The sequence below is a fragment of the Pseudophryne corroboree genome, chromosome 3 (genome assembly GCF_028390025.1).
Source record: "Pseudophryne corroboree isolate aPseCor3 chromosome 3, aPseCor3.hap2, whole genome shotgun sequence".
Classification (NCBI taxonomy): Eukaryota; Metazoa; Chordata; class Amphibia; order Anura; family Myobatrachidae; genus Pseudophryne; species Pseudophryne corroboree.
The window spans coordinates 573774207-573794054 of NC_086446.1; the positions used below are offsets into that span (position 1 = coordinate 573774207).

At 44.1% G+C, this 19848-nt stretch overlaps 1 protein-coding gene across 1 annotated transcript in view; it reads right to left on the minus strand.

The window, feature by feature from the left end:
• Positions 1-19848, minus strand: part of NDST2 (N-deacetylase and N-sulfotransferase 2) — a 337717-nt gene that overhangs the window by 121480 nt on the left and 196389 nt on the right. Inside the window, exons 3-4 of the mRNA XM_063961347.1 lie at positions 13300-13387; positions 11323-11477 (exon numbers count right to left, since the gene is read on the minus strand). Coding sequence (XP_063817417.1) covers positions 11323-11477; positions 13300-13387 — 243 coding nt within the window. The remainder of the gene's footprint in view (positions 1-11322; positions 11478-13299; positions 13388-19848) is intronic.

A 19848-nucleotide genomic window follows, 5' to 3' on the forward strand; every position in this document is an offset into this window, starting at 1 on the left:
AGTTGGAAGACTTCTGGATGAAATCCCCACTCTCCCGGGTGGAGGTCGTGCCTGCTGAGGAAGTCTGCTTCCCAGTTGTCCACTCCCGGAATGAACACTGCTGACAGTGCTTCTGCCATCGCCGTCCTGCTTCTTGTGCCGCCCTGTCGGTTTACATGGGCGACTGCCGTGATGTCTGACTGGATCAGTACCGGCTGGTTTTGAAGCAGGGGTTTTGCCTGACTTAGGGCATTGAAAATGGCCCTCAGTTCTAGAATATTTATGTGTAGGGAAGTCTCCTGACTCGACCATAGTCCTTGGAAGTTTCTTCCCTGTGTGACTGCCCCCCAGCCTCGAAGGCTGGCATCCGTGGTCACCAGGACCCAGTCATGTATGCCGAATCTGCGGCCCTCTTGAAGATGAGCACTTTGCAGCCACCACAGCAGAGACACCCTTGTCCTTGGAGACAGGGTTATCAGCCGATGCATCTGAAGATGCGATCCGGACCATTTGTCCAACAGGTCCCACTGAAAGGTTCTTGCATGGAACCTGCCGAATGGAATTGCTTCGTAGGAAGCTACCATCTTTCCCAGGATCCGCGTGCAGTGATGCACAGACACCTGTTTTGGTTTTAGGAGGCCTCTGACTAGAGATGACAGCTCCTTGGCCTTCTCCTCCGGGAGAAACACTTTTTTCTGTTCTGTGTCCAGAACCATTCCCAGGAACAGTAGACGTGTCGTAGGGACCAGCTGTGACTTCGGTATATTTAGAATCCAGCCGTGCCGTTGTAGCACCTCCCGAGATAGTGCTACCCCGACCAACAACTGCTCCCTGGACCTCGCCTTTATCAGGAGATCGTCCAAGTACGGGATAATTAAAACTCCCTTTTTTCGAAGGAGTATCATCATTTCGGCCATTACCTTGGTAAATACCCTCGGAGCCGTGGATAGACCAAACGGCAACGTCTGGAATTGGTAATGACAATTCTGTACCACAAATCTGAGGTACTCCTGGTAAGGATGGTAAATGGGGACATGCAGGTAAGCATCCTTGATGTCCAGTGATACCATGTAATCCCCCTCGTCCAGGCTTGCAATAACCGCCCTGAGCGATTCCATCTTGAACTTGAATTTTTTTATATATGTGTTCAAGGATTTCAAATTTAAAATGGGTCTCACCGAACCGTCCGGTTTCGGTACCACAAACATTGTGGAATAGTAGCCCCGTCCTTGTTGAAGTAGGGGCACCTTGACTATCACCTGCTGGGAATACAGCTTGTGAATTGCCTCTAACACTGCCTCCCTGCCTGAGGGAGTTGTTGGCAAGGCAGATTTTAGGAAACGGCGGGGAGGGGACGTCTCGAATTCCAGCTTGTACCCCTGAGATACTACTTGAAGGATCCAGGGATCCACCCGTGAGCGAGCCCACTGATTGCTGAAGTTTTTGAGACGGGCCCCCACCGTACCTGGCTCCGCTTGTGGAGCCCCAGCGTCATGCGGTGGACTTGGAGGAAGCGGGGGAGGACTTTTGCTCCTGGGAACTGGCTGTATGCTGCAGCTTTTTCCCTCTGCCTCTGGGCAGAAAGGACGCGCCTTTAACCCGTTTGCCCTTATGGGGCCGAAAGGACTGTACCTGATAATACGGTGCTTTCTTTGGCTGTGAGGGAACATGGGGTAAAAATGCTGACTTCCCAGCTGTTGCTGTGGAAACGAGGTCCGAGAGACCATCCCCGAACAACTCCTCACCCTTATAAGGCAAAACTTCCATGTGCCTTTTAGAATCTGCATCACCTGTCCACTGCCGAGTCCATAACCCTCTCCTGGCAGTAATGGACATTGCACTTATTTTAGATGCCAGCCGGCAAATATCCCTCTGTGCATCTCTCATGTATAAGACTGCGTCTTTAATATGCTCTAGGGTTAGCAATATAGTGTCCCTGTCTAGGGTATCAATATTTTCCGACAGGGAATCTGACCACGCAGCTGCAGCACTGCACATCCATGCTGAAGCAATAGCTGGTCTCAGTATAATACCTGTGTGTGTATATACAGACTTCAGGATAGCTTCCTGCTTTCTATCAGCAGGCTCCTTTAGGGCGGCCGTATCCGGAGACGGTAGTGCCACCTTCTTTGACAAGCGTGTGAGCGCTTTATCCACCCTAGGGGATGTTTCCCAACGTGACCTATCCTCTGGCGGGAAAGGGTACGTCATTAGTAACCTTTTAGAAATTACCAGTTTCTTATCGGGGGAAGCCCACGCTTCTTCACACACTTCATTTAATTCCTCAGATGGAGGAAAAACTACTGGTAGTTTTTTCTTTCCAAACATAATACCCTTTTTTGTGGTACCTGGGGTAACATCAGAAATGTGCAACACATTTTTCATAGCCTCAATCATGTAACGTGTGGCCCTATTGGAAGTTACATTAGTCTCATCGTCGTCGACACTGGAGTCAGTATCCGTGTCGACATCTGTGTCTGCCATCTGAGGTAGCGGGCGTTTTAGAGCCCCTGATGGCTTTTGAGACGCCTGGGCAGGCACAGGCTGAGAAGCCGGCTGTCCCATATTTGGTATGTCGTCAAACCTTTTATGTAAGGAGTCGACACTGTCACGTAATTCCTTCCACATAACCATCCACTCAGGTGTCGGCCCCGCAGGGGGTGACATCACATTTATAGGCATCTGCTCCGCCTCCACATAAGTTTCCTCATCAAACATGTCGACACAGCCGTACCGACACACCGCACACACACAGGGAATGCGCTGACTGAGGACAGGACCCCACAAAGCCCTTTGGGGGGACAGAGAGAGAGTATGCCAGCACACACCAGAGCGCTATAATAATACAGGGATTAACTGAATTATTTCCCCTTATAGCTGCTATATAAGTTATACTGCGCCTAAATTTAGTGCCCCCCCTCTCTTTTTTACCCTTTGTAGCTTGATACTGCAGGGGAGAGCCAGGGAGCGATCCTTCCAGCGGAGCTGTGAGGGAAAAATGGCACCAGTGTGCTGAGGGAGTTAGCCCCGCCCCTTTTCCGGCGGACTTCTCCCGCTTTTTTCAGGAATTCTGGCAGGGGTAATTTATCACATATATAGCCTCTGGGACTATATAGTGTGATGATTTGCCAGCCAAGGTGTTTATATTGCTGCTCAGGGCGCGCGCCCCCCCCCCCCGCGCCCTGCACCCATCAGTGACCGGAGTGTGAGGTGTGCATGAGGAGCGATGGCGCACAGCTGCAGTGCTGTGCGCTACCTTGTTAAAGACCGAGGTCTTCTGCCGCCGATTTTCCGGACCACTTCTTGCTTCTGGCTCTGTAAGGGGGACGGTGGCGCGGCTCCGGGACCGAACGATCGAGGTCGGGTCCTGTGTTCGATCCCTCTGGAGCTAATGGTGTCCAGTAGCCTAAGAAGCCCAAACTATCTCCAGTCAGGTAGGTTCGCTTCTTCTCCCCTTAGTCCCTCGCTGCAGTGAGTCTGTTGCCAGCAGATCTCACCGTAAAATAAAAAACCTAAAATATACTTTCTTTCTAGGAGCTCAGGAGAGCCCCTAGTGTGCATCCAGCTCAGCCGGGCACAAAATTCTAACTGAAGTCTGGAGGAGGGTCATAGTGGGAGGAGCCAGTGCACACCAGTTAGTCTAAAGCTTTCTTTTAGTTGTGCCCAGTCTCCTGCGGAGCCGCTATTCCCCATGGTCCTTACGGAGTCCCAGCATCCACTTAGGACGTCAGAGAAAGGTAGACTTTTTTTTTTTTTTTTTTTGCATTTTTGGGGTTTGTTGGATTGTTTTGTCATCTGGGACCCTTAATTGTAGAAATGCATCCCCTCGCGGGGCTCGCCATGCTTCGGGCTCAGTGGCTCGCTGCGCACGCCACAAGGTTTATAACCAACTCTATGACAACATGAATAAAGAAGGTAAAAAAAAAAAAAAAACCTGCGACAACCTTGTCATGGCGACCATTTTCATGTTGACCTTTTCACCCTGTCGACCTAATGGTGTCTGTCTACTGACTGTCTAACTAGACACTGTATCTATCATCCGGATACCGTTACAAATTATTGCTATTAGAAGTTCAGGCTATAAATGTAGGAAGCATATATAACATGCATATATATGGAAGAATAACAGGCATAAAGATGTAATACATGCTGATGCTGCTCTCTGGAGATCAATCAATGTCCTCTGCACAGATAAATAGGCTGGAGCCTGCGTGTGCTGGGTCAGAGTGGCCTCAAGGATTATAGGAAAATGCCAATAGGTCTCCAAATGCTGTGGTGGATCTGCTCTATCGATAATGCAGCCATCTGTGCTGCTGATCTTTTTGAAATTTAATGCAACTTCATTAATCAACATGTTTCATGACCATTTTCTCAAGAATTGACTCTATGACCGCCGCACTTACAGATGTGTCCTCATACACCTAGCTTAAAACACCATGCGGTGCGAGACACCCGATGCTACGGAGCATCTCTGAGAGCTTTTCTTTACATTTTGCATCCCATCAAACTGTACTACAGACGCTGTGGTTAGACTAACTGCACAGGAATTACTTTTAAACATGTAGTAAGTGAAAGAAGAAGCCCTACGGACCTTGGCGTGAGAAAGAGCCACAGCACCTTAACACTTCATATACAGATTAGGACTCATTTGCACAGTGATGTACAAATGTTGCACATCAAACTGATCAGTGCAATCTAACAAAGTAGTTTTGTCGCTTCCAGTTGTTTTATTTGTGGGAATAAGACATCCATTTGAAGCCATAAAAAGACGCTCGATGCGCCAAGAGGGGCAGTCCGACACAACTGATGCCACAGTGTACGAGGGACACACGGTATGTACAAAATATGAAAGAACAAAGTAGTGCCATATATATTATGAAAGTAGTAATATTTATATAAATTATACAGTTATCTTATGAGAGAGTTCTCACACACTTCATAAGATTAACTGGCGAGCTCCGGGGTCATTCCGTGAAAATTAGCAAAAATGTCTCATATGTGACACTGTAAAGAAAAAAAATCTGTATTTTTTCAACACAGGTTGACATGTTCAATTATAGATCTCTCTCTCACAGCTTTTCATAAAAAAATATAGGGGTCTATTCATGAAGCAGTGAAAAAAGTGTGGAGAAGAGAGCCAGTGGAGAAGTTGACCATGGCAACCAATCAGCATTGAAGTTACATCATTTGCATATATTATAAAATTATACAGAGCAGCTGATTGGTTGACATGGGCAACTTCTCCACTGGCTCACTTCTCCACACTTTTTTCACTGCTTAGTTAGCTTAATTAAGCACTTTGATATTACATCCATTTTTATTTAAGCACCTTTGTGTTATGTTTTAACAAAAAGTCGAGTGATAAAACTTGTATAAATGTCCCGTGCGTGAATGGCCTAAACGATAAATATATGTTAAAATTGGTGTAAGAGCTCCATTAATGCCCTCTCTGTTTTTGGGCCTAATTCAGACCTGATCGTAGATGAGAGAGAATACGCACATCTATGAACAGTTTTGTTGACATGCGGGGGGAAGTAGGGCAAGTTCCTCCCACCCACCAATGCAAAAGCGCTTTTGCATGTTTTAAGTAGCCCTTTGCCTGAGTAGCCCAGTTGCGGAGGCAGACTGCTACCCGCCATGTTAAGGGTTGCAGCGGCTGCCCCGCAAACAGCCTAGACACGCCTGTGTTGTCCGGACCGCGCCTCTAAAACCGAGCATCGACACCCACAAAATGCTGCGCTGACACCCCATCCCCACCCACCCCTCCAAGTCTTAAACCACATTCTGAGGAGAACGCAGTTTAGGACCTTGCACATGCAAGTACTAGCGTACGCGCAGATGTGCCGAAATCGCTTCATATCGACTTTAACACATTTGCGACAGGGTCTGAATTGGCCCCTTAGTCCTAGGAAATGTACTGTATGTGCTGGTTCACAGTGTGTCTACAAAAGTACTGCACAGCAGTCAGATCTTGACTGTCAATTTATTTTGCTATTATTATACTATGAGCCAATTAATGGTAATATAGCTGCTAACTGCTTGGACTCATGAAAAGGGCCACATAATTGGCAGTGAAGCTGCTCACACGTACCCAGACTAAGCATTTAGGCCAGACACAGGAAAACAAATAGAGAACTGCATGACAGGTGTCCCATTCCTCCTGGTCAGAGATTACAGAGTTATAGACCTCCAGCATCAAGGCATCAGAATCTATTGCTTTTGGTACAAAAGTGTGGCATGATCGGGCCAATATGGTGACAAATGGAAAATTACTACAAATGACGCCGCTCTGAAAAAGTAGCTCTTGACCTGCGCTGGTCATCAGTATGATTGTTTCTTATCAGATAAAGCTGAAGAATAACCTAAGGTACTACACCATGTAGTGTAATGTATGGGAGACACAGAATGTGCAATAGAATGTGCCATCTGTGCACAAATATACATACTAACATACACAAACTGAATCTACAATCATACTCAACAGTTCAGGCAGAACACCATTATTTCCTGATCAGTGGAAACATCAAACCTTTTTAAAAGGGCAAGTAGAGAAGTTGCCCATAGCAACCAAATCAACTTCCAGTTATTTTATAAAATGCACTATATAAATGAAGCTGTTTAGTTGCTATGGGCAGGTTGTATCATTCTCCTCTTTAGTAGGCTTTATATATCTCCCCCATGGTTTGGTAGCGGTGCAGTAGGTGAGAAACCGGTTAAATGCCCCAGAAGTATGGCTATCAATGAAGACATGAGTGTATTTCATTAAAAAGGGGTATCTTTAGTGTCCTCTCTCTTTAAAACTACTTTGCAATTTCTAACTTAATATGCTGCTTACTATCTTGCTTTGCCCCTGGTTTAAATGCATTTGGAATGAATTTCTGTGAATCGCAGTAAACTTGCCAGATGGAATGCAGTGTTTCCCATAGCAACCAAGGAATCAGCAATACTAGACTAATGAATATACTTTTAATTTTACTAAACTGCCTGATGGATGAAATCCATAATCCTCATTTAAATCAGATTGCTTCTGTAAGTGGAAAGCACCCTCAAGATTTTGATGATGAAGTTTTTACTACGTAGGAGAGTTACAATAACAGCTTGCATGCTCGGCTAGCTCTTCAGTTCCGTGTAGCCAGGCAAGATACATCTTGATATTTTAATTAAGTCTGAATGATCATTGAAGAGAAGTCACCATTTCCTGAAACATCAAGCTTGAGGGGGCTCTCATACCTGAGCAGAATATACTGCAGTGCATAGCTTACTTCTGTTTCGTGTGGTGCAATTTCTATTCACCACAAGGATTAAATATATATGTATGTAAATCATAAAAGAGAAGGTGCTAATTACAGCCACGTGTTACAAGTTGTTTAAGACACTCTGACAATTGTAAAAGAAATTGTGGGTCATTTAGAAAGCACAAGTTGCCTGGCCTGCAGTGCAGAAGCGAATGGAATCGATATGGGGAAGCAGTCACCCTGCTGACATTTATGTCGGATAGTTATGATGTTGTCATTGTTGAAATGTTACCATGTGAAATGCAGACATTCTCAGCATGCTGCCAGCTAGAGTTAGGCTGCGGCAGTGGGGTTAGGCTGCAGCAACAGAGGGTTAGGATTAGGGGATGGTGTTAGCCACCACCAGAACTAACCATCAGCTGACCGCCAGAAGCGGAAGCCATCACTGGACAAGGTAAGTCAGTCCTGGTCCAACAGGAACGATTTGCCAACATTCTAATCATGTCAACACGTTTGTGTAGACATGATAAATGTCAACGTGCTGCATGTCGACATGATGAATGCTGACAATGTATACCCAACCTATCGCTATACACCTTGATCATCATAGGTGCAGTAAATTATGCCAGGGTGTACAGGCAGAAATGTCACGTCCTGGAGGCGCAGCAAATTGCAGAGGAGAAATTTTGCAAATGTGGGATGTTCCTTGCGTACAGCCGGGCACCTTGTTTTGCAGATCTTAAGAACAAAATGAAGGTGGTACATTTTCAAGGACAGATCTTGGCTTGCAGAGGTGCGTATGATGGTTGGTTACATTTCACTGGTCAGAGTTGGCAATGGCCCTCATTCCGAGTTGTTCGCTCGGTAAAAATCTTCGCATCGCAGCGATTTTCCGCTTAATGCGCAATGTCCGCACTGCGACTGCGCCAAGTAAATTTGCTATGCACTTAGTAATTTTACTCACGGCTTTTTCATCGGTCTGGCGATCGTAATGTGATTGACAGGAAATGGGTGTTACTGGGCGGAAACAGGCCGTTTTATGGGCGTGTGGGGAAAAACGCTACCGTTTCCGGAAAAAACGCAAGAGTGGCCGGAGAAACGGAGGAGTGTCTGGGCGAACGCTGGGTGTGTTTGTGACGTCAAACCAGGAATGACAAGCAGTGAACTGATCGCAGATGCCGAGTAAGTCTGAAGCTACTCAGAAACTGCTACGAGGTGTGTAATCGCAATATTGCGATCACTTCGTTCGCAATTTTAAGATGCTAAGATTCACTCCCAGTAGGCGGCGGCTTAGCATGAGCAAATCTGCTAAAATCGCCTTGCGAGCGAACAACTCGGAATGACCTCCAATGTTCAAGTCTCGTCCTATTCTTTTAACGGAATCCATATTGTGCTTTTATTCTACACTATGGCGAAGAAGTAAGTTTCCAGGCAGTGTCGGCCTAGGACATGAAGGGTCCACTGATGGGAATGCAATGTAGAGGCCCATACTTAAGGGGTGTGGCCAGCTGACAGAGGGGGCGTGGCTAGCCACTGCAGAGGAGGAGTATTCAGCATGTGGCTTTACACCTGCTGTGGAAATACATATACCAACGTGTCCTGCCACAGCATCAGAGTGCCCTAATAGCAAAATAGCAGCAGGGCATGCTGCGATGTGTTGTATAATATAGCTTGGGGGCTATGTTTGAGAACCCCTGAACTACAGAGTGCATGGTCTGGGCACAATGTACTGTAGTGAATACATTATAGTCCTGGGAATGCAGTATAATACAACATAAGTGTAATAATTAAACACATGATGGTGATCTGTCTATATAAGTGCATTAGTTCTAGTACAGGTAAAATACATATTTAAAAAACAAAACAAAAACCAGTTCAGCTATCTAAGCTCTTACCACTGGTATGACTTCGTTGTATGTTAGTGAATGAAGGCAGCCCGGGAGGGGAAACAATATGCGACGTCGCTCATCGAACACATCGCCTAGTGTGTACCCACTATTAATGTAGTTTCCATAGAAGCTAACCAAGCACCCATGCTCATCCCTGATCCTGCAGGTACCAGACCATCTAACACAGTAACAAATGTATAATTTGAGTGCCGTCTGGAACCTGACCCCTAGAGAAGGGGGTGGGCTCTCAGGCAAGGGGGCACCATGGGGATTTTCCCTGTACCCCTGCAGCCCAGTATGATCCTATTCCTGGCTACTGTACACGGAGCAATTTAATGGGTTACACACACAAAACTGTAGTAAGACTTCCCAGGAATCATAATTAGCGCAAGCCATTTCATATATTCTATTTCTACATTATTGGCAGCAAAAGACTTAGATGATTCCACATAAGAGTCATTAGCCTTTTGCAGCTTTGAGCTATGCAACCCCACCCCTCAGTCTCTCAATTCCCTAGAGTTGCCAAGTCCATACAGATGGAGCCTCGCTCATCTATGCTGTCCATGGAGTTAGTCCCGATCACGGAGTCGCAGCATGCCTGGGCGCAAGGCGGCGTGCCTAGTCGTAGGGAGGATCACAGAGCTTATCATGGCGTTTGGCGTTACTGGTTAGAGTAATGCCTGCGATCATCCACCAGATGTCGCTTTTTAAAATCACCATTGTGCATGTGTGGTCTCCATTGAAATACAGTACACTATAGCGCAAGAACTACTTTACTGTACACTGTATGAGCAATGCTGTACGCGCGTATCATTACGCTATTTAAAATACACTGCGGCAATGAGGTACCGTAGACAAATCAATAAATAAAAATAGTGTACACAGACGCAAACGAACGTGTTAAAGCAATGGTCCATTGAAGTTAGGTTTATATAAGCTATTAAATTAAAATGGGGTTAAAGCTTAATATTTCCAGCTCTGGGGGTCCAATCGACTCAGAACCGGGTTGGTATGGAAGGGCAGACGATTAGCTACCAGAGCATACCAACCCCAAGTTTCTGTGATCCCCCCACAAGACTAACGGCAAGCGTCGGAACACTTGGTGGAGCGGAATTAACGGGCCCATTATAGTCTATGGGAAGATGGGTCCACTCTGCGTACTGATATCTACGGTTTTGGGTGTCCCAGAGACTCGATACCAGCACCATACAAAAGAGGAGAATCCTGGCTTTCGGGACAGACCAGCCATTAGTTTATGCGACTCCGCAAAAGGTAACGGCAAGCAACAGTGTGTCAGGTCCCCTCCAATTGTCCGCCCAGCTTGCACGGGGTTCAGGGTTTCTGGCTAGATAGAAAATACTGTACTGAGACACTAAGCACGGTGTTTTGGCATCCAGGAACTTAGGGAGGAGCTTTTATCTCTCCCCATTATACTTATAAAGATAACACTTTCCTCTGTAGCCTTGAGAGCAGAGTATGTTACAAGCTGTTCGTGCTATTTAGTACTCAAACAGAAAATACTGTACAGAGACGCTTTAAAGGCTACAGCGGCAAGTGTTGTCTTTATAAGTATAATGGGGAGAGATAAAAGCTCCACCCTAAGTTCCTGGATGCCAAAACACAGTGCTTAGCATCTCTGTACAGTATTTTCTATTTGAGCTTGACTGCCCGTGCAGCTGAAGCATATGCCGGCCTGTTTCTGCTCATTACTATTCTATTTATGCAACAGCAACCTATTATGGTGCGCTGTAAAAAGAACTTTACCATTTAATAAGTCTATCACAGACACATGAAGACACACAGGGACATTTATTTAGTAGCCAATTAACCAGTATATTTCAGCAATGTGGGAGGAACCCATGTGAGAACAATACACACTCCACGTAGCACACTGGTCCAACTCAAACCCAAGGCTCCAGTGTGGTCATGACCAAGTATCTCATGATCCACAGCCAGCTGTATCAGTATGCTGTCAGCTTATGCTCTCCACCAGTCCTGGCCAACCTCTGGCTCTCCACCTGATATGAAACTACAAGTCCCCGCATACCTTTGCACCGATCAGCTGGTAAAGCATGCTGGGACTTGTAGTGTCCCAACAGCTGGAGAGCCACAAGTTGGCTAGGCCTGCTGTATATAAAACGTATCTCCCCGTTCTCAGAAACCTGCACATACACTTTCGTCAAGATTTCTAAACAAGAAAGTCATAAGCTTGTCATTACCAGGGCAAATTGCTTGTTGAGTTTCATCTGCTCTGCTAACACGGTGACATTGTGGAACAAGTGAGGCTGCATGTGGCTCCACATATGGGGGAACCACCAGAATTCCTTCCTGTGCATGAGCAGCATGTCATCCCCTTCATCCTCCTCATCTGTGCCTGGAGACAGAGGATAGCAGTAAGTAGAATCACATGATGCAGTGTACTAGTTCTCAGTCACAATAAAATATATATAAAAGAAGAAAAAAAATTGGATCACCACAAGATTTTAGAAATTAGGTCATTAAAGAATTTAATTCAGTGAAAAATTATCAAGATGCATTATTTTTATTGCAGCATTACATGTAACGGAATGGTAGCTCATTCCTAGCTATGGATATATTCTCATGAGATTTATCATTTTGGTCTAGTTATTGGGCTGTTTGTATTTGCAGCAGGCACAATTGCAAATGTTCTATGTGTTTTAGACTGGCAGCTTTTCAATCCAGACCGCAATCCTTCAAAATAATATACTGTATGATGGGCAGCCCAAGGAAAAGGATGAATCGTGTCATACGGACGTCACGGCACAAGACTGCAGACATATTCAAGACACCACGACACTATCATATTCTGTTGTGAAGAGCACCACCCTAATCGCCTCCTGGGTTCATGCTCAGGAGGCAGGGGGAACCTACCCTCTGGTCATTCAGCAATTTAGGTAAATACCTGAACGCCGCTGTGTGGCATTGACTGGTAATCTAAAGAAGTACCAAAGAAACATTTCCCACATTTAATGGCAAAATTCATATTTTTTTCTTTTTAAAAACAAAAATGACAGCACTCGGAGCGGGATATCCAAACTGGACAGTTGTGCAATAACCCAGTCGAAAAAATAAATCCTATTTTACTGAAAATTTCACCTATGTACCAGACTTCCATTTGATGGCCCAATTCAGAGATCTACGCAAACCTGTTGGTTTGCAAAGATCTGAAACCACAGTAGTTCTGCTCATGCGGTCGCAGTGTAAGCTGCAGCTGTTTGGTGGCAAGGAAGGGGCAAGCATGGCTAGAATTTTAGAAAACGTGGGGGGTTGGGTGTCAGCCCTGTTTTCTGGGCATGCCCAGGCCAGTGGCTGCGTCCTTGGATATGGCCCCAGTCTAAAAAAACAAACAAACAATATTCATCATATTTGTGTTGGTGCAGATCCTTCCCATTGCAACGGTTTGTTGTACTGTAAGTATGTACAATTCTGTAGAATATCTTGTGGAGAGTGGCTTGTTTAGGTGTTCCACTGCATGCCAAGAGTAGCGCTTATGTGCAGCGTGAGTCTCAAAACAAACACAAAGCTGCCAAGATTAAAGTAAGCAGAACTAATGTGTTATCAGAAGCATATATATTTTTTTTATATTTTTTTTTTTTAATTTTAATTTTTTTACTGTCTTTCATCTCCTTAACTAACAATTAACCGTAACATCAGAAATACTGAAAGCAAATGCTTTGAGAACAGATTAAGCAGCCAATATAGTAGTTGCAACATGAAATGTGGTTCTTACCACTAAACTTTGTGAATAGAAAGAGTGACTAGCAAGGCTGGAGGTATTTCACAAGCCAGGTAGCCAGTACTTAAATAAACATTGTGTAATACTTTTCCAGTGACTTCTACTGAATGTTTGCACATCTTCTTGAGCTTAACATCCTGCTTCAGCAGCACCGGCATATACATTCTATTCTCTCCCTCCCCCTATACTGTAAATGTTGTTCTATATTGTACAGATCTACTTTTATTCATACAGCGTTCTGTATATTCACTTATGGACAGCATTTCCTCTGACAGGTTGCAGCTTCACTTCTCTGTGATCTGACACATGCATGCAAGCTTCATTTCCAATGAAAGATTGGCTTTAAAAAAAATGTACAAGCATTGTATGAAAAAAAAAAAAAAAAAGGCAACGATAATTTGGGCACTTGGCTGTAGAGGAATCCAGGAAATCACTTTACCTGTATGATAGAATTTCCCAGAGAATCCCAAATTGAAGGTGAAATTCGGTACCAAGGTTCTTAGCTTGCTCTGAGCTTTAAGTAAGGCCTGAAAGAGAAGAAAAAAGGACAAGTCAGCATAATTTTTGCAGCCAAAACCTCACAGGACAATTTACCATAATCTGACACCTAGACACAAAAACCACAAACAAAATTAGGTAACTATATTTCTGTCCCCGGTTTCCATAGAAAAACATCACTTTGTAGATGTACGTACTCGTAGCAGACTTGGCAGGAATTAATGACTACAATAGACTAGGGGGCATATGTACCCAGTCTTGGAGAGTGATAAAATGGAGAGACAAAGTACCAGCCAATTATTTCCGGTCATTATTCAAACGCAGCCTATAACACGGCAGTTATGAGTGGATTGGCTGGTACATTAGCTCTCTCCACAGCTTGGTAACATCCCCCCCCCCCATAGGGGACTATTAAAATCAGTCATGTGACTTCTGCAGTTCTGCTATGTAGCGGTATACGGTCCCTGAAGAAAGATAGAGGAAGAAAGAGCTGTACTTCAGCCCATACCAACAGAACATTAACATAGATAACACAAGTATATAAGTGAAAATGTAGGTATCCAAAAAAATTTAATATTCTGCTGCTAGACCTTTGAGATGGAGCAACAATGACACTGCTTGGGAAGAACCGTGCAAAACTAACTAACAAAGCAATCCCTATTAGATTTAACTAAAAGCAAGACAACAGATGGAAGTGTTAGGAAGAAACTTTACATAGTGGAATTGATTCTCAGAAGAGCAAATGAGATCATAAAACTGCAGTGGTTTAAATGGTTTTCCGACAGAACAAGGTTAACAAACTCATAATGCAGTTCTCTAAATAGAAAAATCAGTTGCCATTAGAAGTTGCAGCAATATCCCTCTTTATTGGAAGCTATTTACATATCTGGGCAAGAACAGGGATAGAAATAGGTGGTTATTCAGGTTTGTTAGCAAACCCAAAAAGCATACTAATGGGTAAAACCATGCTGCACTGCAGATAGGGCATGTCAGAGAGATTTGCAGTGTAGTGGCAGTGTAATGAGTGACAGCTATATGTGGTAATGTCATTATCTGCAGTGTAGTGGCAGTGTAATGTCATTATTTGCAGTGTAGTGACAGTGTAATGAGTGACAGCTATATGTGGTAATGTCATTATTTGCAGTGTAGTGGCAGTGTAATGAGTGACAGCTATATGTGGTAATGTCATTATGTGCAGTGTAGTGGGTGACGGCAGCATGGGGTAATCATTGCAATCTACTGATGTGTCCTCTTACATCTCCGCTCTGTGAGCTATAAATAACGCATGAGTGCCGTGTGACTTGGTAGTGCCGAGCTTTTTTTTTTTTTTACGATTTTTCGCAATGTAATGCAATAGGACGCACAAGCAGCTTCTGCTGATTAAATGATATACAGCATGCTTATATTGTGTGTGTGACTGCAACTGTATTAGCATACAAAATGGTGCTACATTTTTTCATGGAAAACACTAATGTGGCATTTTGGATGCAGATACAGCCGTAATTACACACACAATATAGGCATGCAGCATATAATTTTAATCAGCAGAAGCTATTCCATTATATTGCGTCTAAGATGCATTTTTGCGGGGAAAAACCAAAACAAGAAAGACGCTCTGCGCTATAAAGTCCCGCCACGTCATTTAGTGACTAGAAGGACTGTTTAGCATGACTGCAGCAAGGATGTAAGAGGACACATCTGTAGTTATGGGTGACGGACGCCACATGGGATAATCATAATGGCCTAATATATTACTTTTTCCACATTCTTCTTTGGACAGAAGTATGGGGTATCCAATTACAGGTGAAAATACATCAGGCGTGAAAAACGGATGCAGCGGAAACTAAATCCCTGATAAGTCGCGCCAGTTTATCGGGGATAACTGGATAGCCCCCACCGGAACAATTAGCCACAGTACTTAACTGCGGCTAATTGGATTAATATTATTATTATCATCCTTTATCTATATGGCGCCACAAGGGTTCCGCAGCGCCCGATTACAGAGTACAGAAATAATCAAACAGGAAAACAGCAACTTACAGTTGACGACAATATAGGACAAGTACAGGGTAAATAAACATAGCTACATCAGCAGATGATACAGGAATAAGTATCAGGTGGCAGAAGACTGCTGGATTTGGTGCAGTTGAATAATATTAAATTAAGAAAAAGGATAAGCACATGAGGGAAGAGGGCCCTACTCGTGAGAGCTTACATTCTAAAGGGGGAGGGGTAGACAGACAGGGGTGACACAGATGGGGTACATAGACAGCGTGGAACAGAGGGTTGGGATGAGATTTGGCTGGGTTTGGTGATAAAGTGGGTCTTGAGAGCCCCTTTGAAGTTTTGTAGAGAGGTGGAGAGTGAGAGGGAGAGGTAGGGAATTCCAGAGAAGTGGTGCAGCACGTGAAAAATCTTGGAGGTAGGAGTGGGAGGAAGTAATCTGTAGGCAGGAGAGTCGGCGTGCATTAGCAGAGCAAAGAGGACGGGTGGGAGTGTAAAGGGAGATAAGGTCAGAGATGTAGATGGGAGAGGAGTGGGTGAGGGCTTTGTAAGTGAGTGTGAGAAGCTTGAAATGGATACTGAAAGGGAAAGGGAGCCAGTGAAGGTGTTGTAAGAGAGGAGAGGTGGACATAGTGCGTTTGGTGAGGAAAATGAGCCGAGCAGCAGCATTGAGGATAGATTGGAGTGGAGAGGGGTATTTGTCAGGAATGCCAGTCAGGAGGAGATTACAGTAGTTCAGTCTGGAGATGACCAATTAGTGGAAAAGAGTCTTAGTAGCATCCTGGGTCAGAAAGGGTCTGATCCTGGAAATATGTTTTAGATGAAAACGGCAGGTGCTGAATGTGTGGTTTGAAGGTGAGGGAGGAGTCAAGACAGCGCACTTGGGGGCAAGAGGACATAGTAGTGCCATCAATAGATAATGAGATTGTAGAAGGTGAGGTTATTCGGGAGGGAGGGAAGATGATCAGCTCGGTCTTAGACATGTTAAGTTTAAGAAAGCGCTGGGACACGTAAACAGAGATAGCAGAGAGACTGTTGGAGATACGAGTGAGGAGAGCAGGGGAGAGGTCTAGAGAGGAAAGATAGATTTGGGTGTCATCAGCATAGAGATGATATTGGAAACCAAAAGAACTAATGAGCTTACCTAGTGAGGACGTATAGAGAGAGAAAAGAAAAGGACCAAGGACAGAACCTTGGTGTACACCTACAGTTAGTGGAAGTGAGGGGGAGGTGGAGTCATGAGAGGAGACAGAGAATGAACGGTCAGAGAGGTAGGAAGACAGCCAAGGGAGGGCAGTATCACGCAGACCAATGGAGTGAAGGATTTGCAGTAGGAGAGGCTGGTCCACAGTGTCAAAAGCAGCAGAGAGAACAAGTAGAATACTTCTGGCAACAAGTAATTCATCACTTGTAGCGTATGTGACCGTAAGGTCATTAAATAAATTCAACACATTATGTAATTGTTAGGTATTCTCCAGTAACTAATGCTCATTGCTCTTCAATTCTCCTGTACCAACATTAAGGGCCCCATAACACTTACGAGACATGTCGTCTGACGTGTCGCAGGCGATCATCCCGGCAGACTCCCGGGGGGCAGGATCGCCCAAGATACATTGTATGCTGTCCTATTGCATACGATGTATCTTGGGCGATCCCAGCCATGCCTGCGGGGTCGGACATGATTGAATGTGCAGCACATTCAATCTGGAGGATCCGATCCGATGCTCACGGGAACGCGCATAGGATCGGATACCCCTCCAAAATGCCCGATTTCATCCGATATATATATCAGGCCGAATGCCCGAAATCGGATGAAATCGGGCATTATTGTTCTAGTGTATGGGGCCCTTCAGTTTAGTACTGCTCACCTATCGCTGGCTTGTACTGTAGGCAGCGGACAAACCTCCCCCGAACTCACAAACTTCTTAAAAGCAAAACACATTTTCAGGATTAAACTTTTGCTGAGGGGAGCTAAACTACATATGCTGAACTGAATCAAAAATGCTCAGCCATAAAAGGTACAAGTCAATAAACATTCTACTTAAACCATTTCATGCACCTTAAATTCAGTCAATAGCTTGGGATTTTCTGCCTAAATTTCAAATACAGGTTGAGTATCCCATATCCACATATTCCGAAATACGGAATATTCCGAAATACGGACTTTTTTGAGTGAGAATGAGATAGTGAAAACTTTGTTTTTTGATGGCTCAATGTACACAAACTTTGTTTAATACACAAAGTTATTAAAAATATTGTATTAAATGACCTTCAGGCTGTGTGTATAAGGTGTATATGGAACATAAATGAATTGTGTGAATGTACACACACTTTGTTTAATGCACAAAATTATAAAAAAAAATTGGCTAAAATGATCTTCAGGCTGTGTGTATAATGTGTATATGAAACATAAATGCATTCTGTGCTTAGATTTAGGTCCCATCACCATGATATCTCATTATGGTATGCAATTATTACAAAATACGGAAAAATCCCTTATTCAAAATACCTCTGGTCCCAAGCATTTTGGATAAGGGATACTCAACCTGTACAATACAGATATGCAAGAACATGACAAGAACACAGTTAGGAGCACATTTTCTTTGTACCCCTTACTACGGAAAGTTTTCAAAAATGTAAACTGGGCAAGAGCACACAACGTCAAACCTCCCCCAACACACAAAACTGTATTCAGAAATCGGAAACAAAATGTTTCACATTTTGCACTAAATAGAACGTTCTGCTATGTTGGAAACATGCACTGTTTTTCACCCACAGAGAGCTAAACATTTTTTAATGAACTCAGAAGAAGAAGGGGGGAGGGGCAGCCTGTAAATGGTTATCCAACACAGTTAAGGAATGAGTTTGCCTTAATATTGGTTCAAACCCAATTAAAGGATTTCATACATCAAGCACATCTCTAAGGAAATCCTTATTCTAAGGTCATGTCTTATGAGGTAGCGAAACCATTTTTAGTAATGAGTCACCATAGCAATCTGGTCTGCTATTCTGTAACTAGAGAGAAACATAAGTTCTCCTTCACTTCCCGTTTCCAGCCAAGAGAAACACCTCTGTGCCAATACCAACTGAATCAGCCGTTCTAACATCACAAGCAGTTAGTCTCAAATGTTGGCTGCCTAAGTGTGTCATACACGGTAACAAAACAAAGACATACAACGCTATCAAGTGTAGTAGAGATTGGGAGAGGGAGGGGTGGTGGATGCAGGCATGCAGGCCTGTGTGTGAGAGGCCAGTATCTGGTGGGGAAGATTTGTGTGAGAAGTGCTTGAAAGGCCATGAGCTAGTGCAGGGGTGCAGGCCTGTGCATGAGAAGCCAGGTTATGGATGAGTCCAAGAAAGCTGGTGTAACATTGGAGGGTACAGAACTGTGCATGAGAGTCCAGAAGTCTAGATGCAAGCCTGTGAGGTAAAAGTCTGGGGTGGGCGTGAAAAGGTGTAGGATTGTGCATAAGAGGACATAAGCTCGGGGAAAGGAATGCATGCTAGAAGTCTGGGGAAGATGTGCAGGCCTGTGCATAGAAGGCCCCAAATTGAGGGAAAAGAGATACAGGACAGAAGCCTGTAGCTGGTAGGGAAAGAGGAAGAGGCCTGTTCATAACAAGCCACAAGAAAGGGGAGAAGGATGTAATGCATGCCAGTGCATGAGAGACTTGCAGCTGGGGATAAATGCACTCCAGTTCTAAACATCAGGGAATGGGTAGAAAAAATTCAGGCCTGCATCAGATTTTAAGCTGTAGACAAAATCCAGGCACTTAGGTAGAGAGGGAGACCAAGGGTTACCGATACTTATGCACAGAAATAGTGTTTTTAAGAAGAATTTTCTCCCCTTTTATTTTATTATTTTAAATAAAAGTCTTACGTTCAAGCATCTCAGTATTTGTACAGTCAAGAGGCTGTAATGTTATATTTTAGGCTATTGCTGCTGCCAAGTATATTTAAGCAGAGAGAAGCTGAAGTGCACAATGACAAGAGGTACCTTTGAAATTGCCATAAGAACATAGAATGCCAACACACCGTTTTATTATTTTCAGAATCATAGAGGTGGAAAAAAAATCAAAGATTTCTCAATGGGTACCATTGATCCAGAAGCTTGAGTGTACAAAATGGGCTGCAAAGAAACTTTCCTGCAGAGAGCAAAATGCGGCATGTGGAGAACAAGCAGCAGGGCAATTCGTGTGTTTTTCAGAGAGAATGGCATGGAAAATAACTGAACACGGAAAGGACAGCACTTGCTGTGTCCACTCCTCCCACCACATACAGGCTCTCCTCTGCAAAACTTCTAAAAAGAGAAAAAAAAATAGAACAAGTGGACAATTTCAAGGTTAAAATCGGGTCACCAACTTTGGTATCCTCATATGCTTTGATAATCTCCACGTTAAGGGGGACAGATAAGACTAAAATCAGGTTATTGGGTGGTAGCTAGAAGGAAGGTTCCTCTAAAATTTAATTTGCACCAGTACCTATC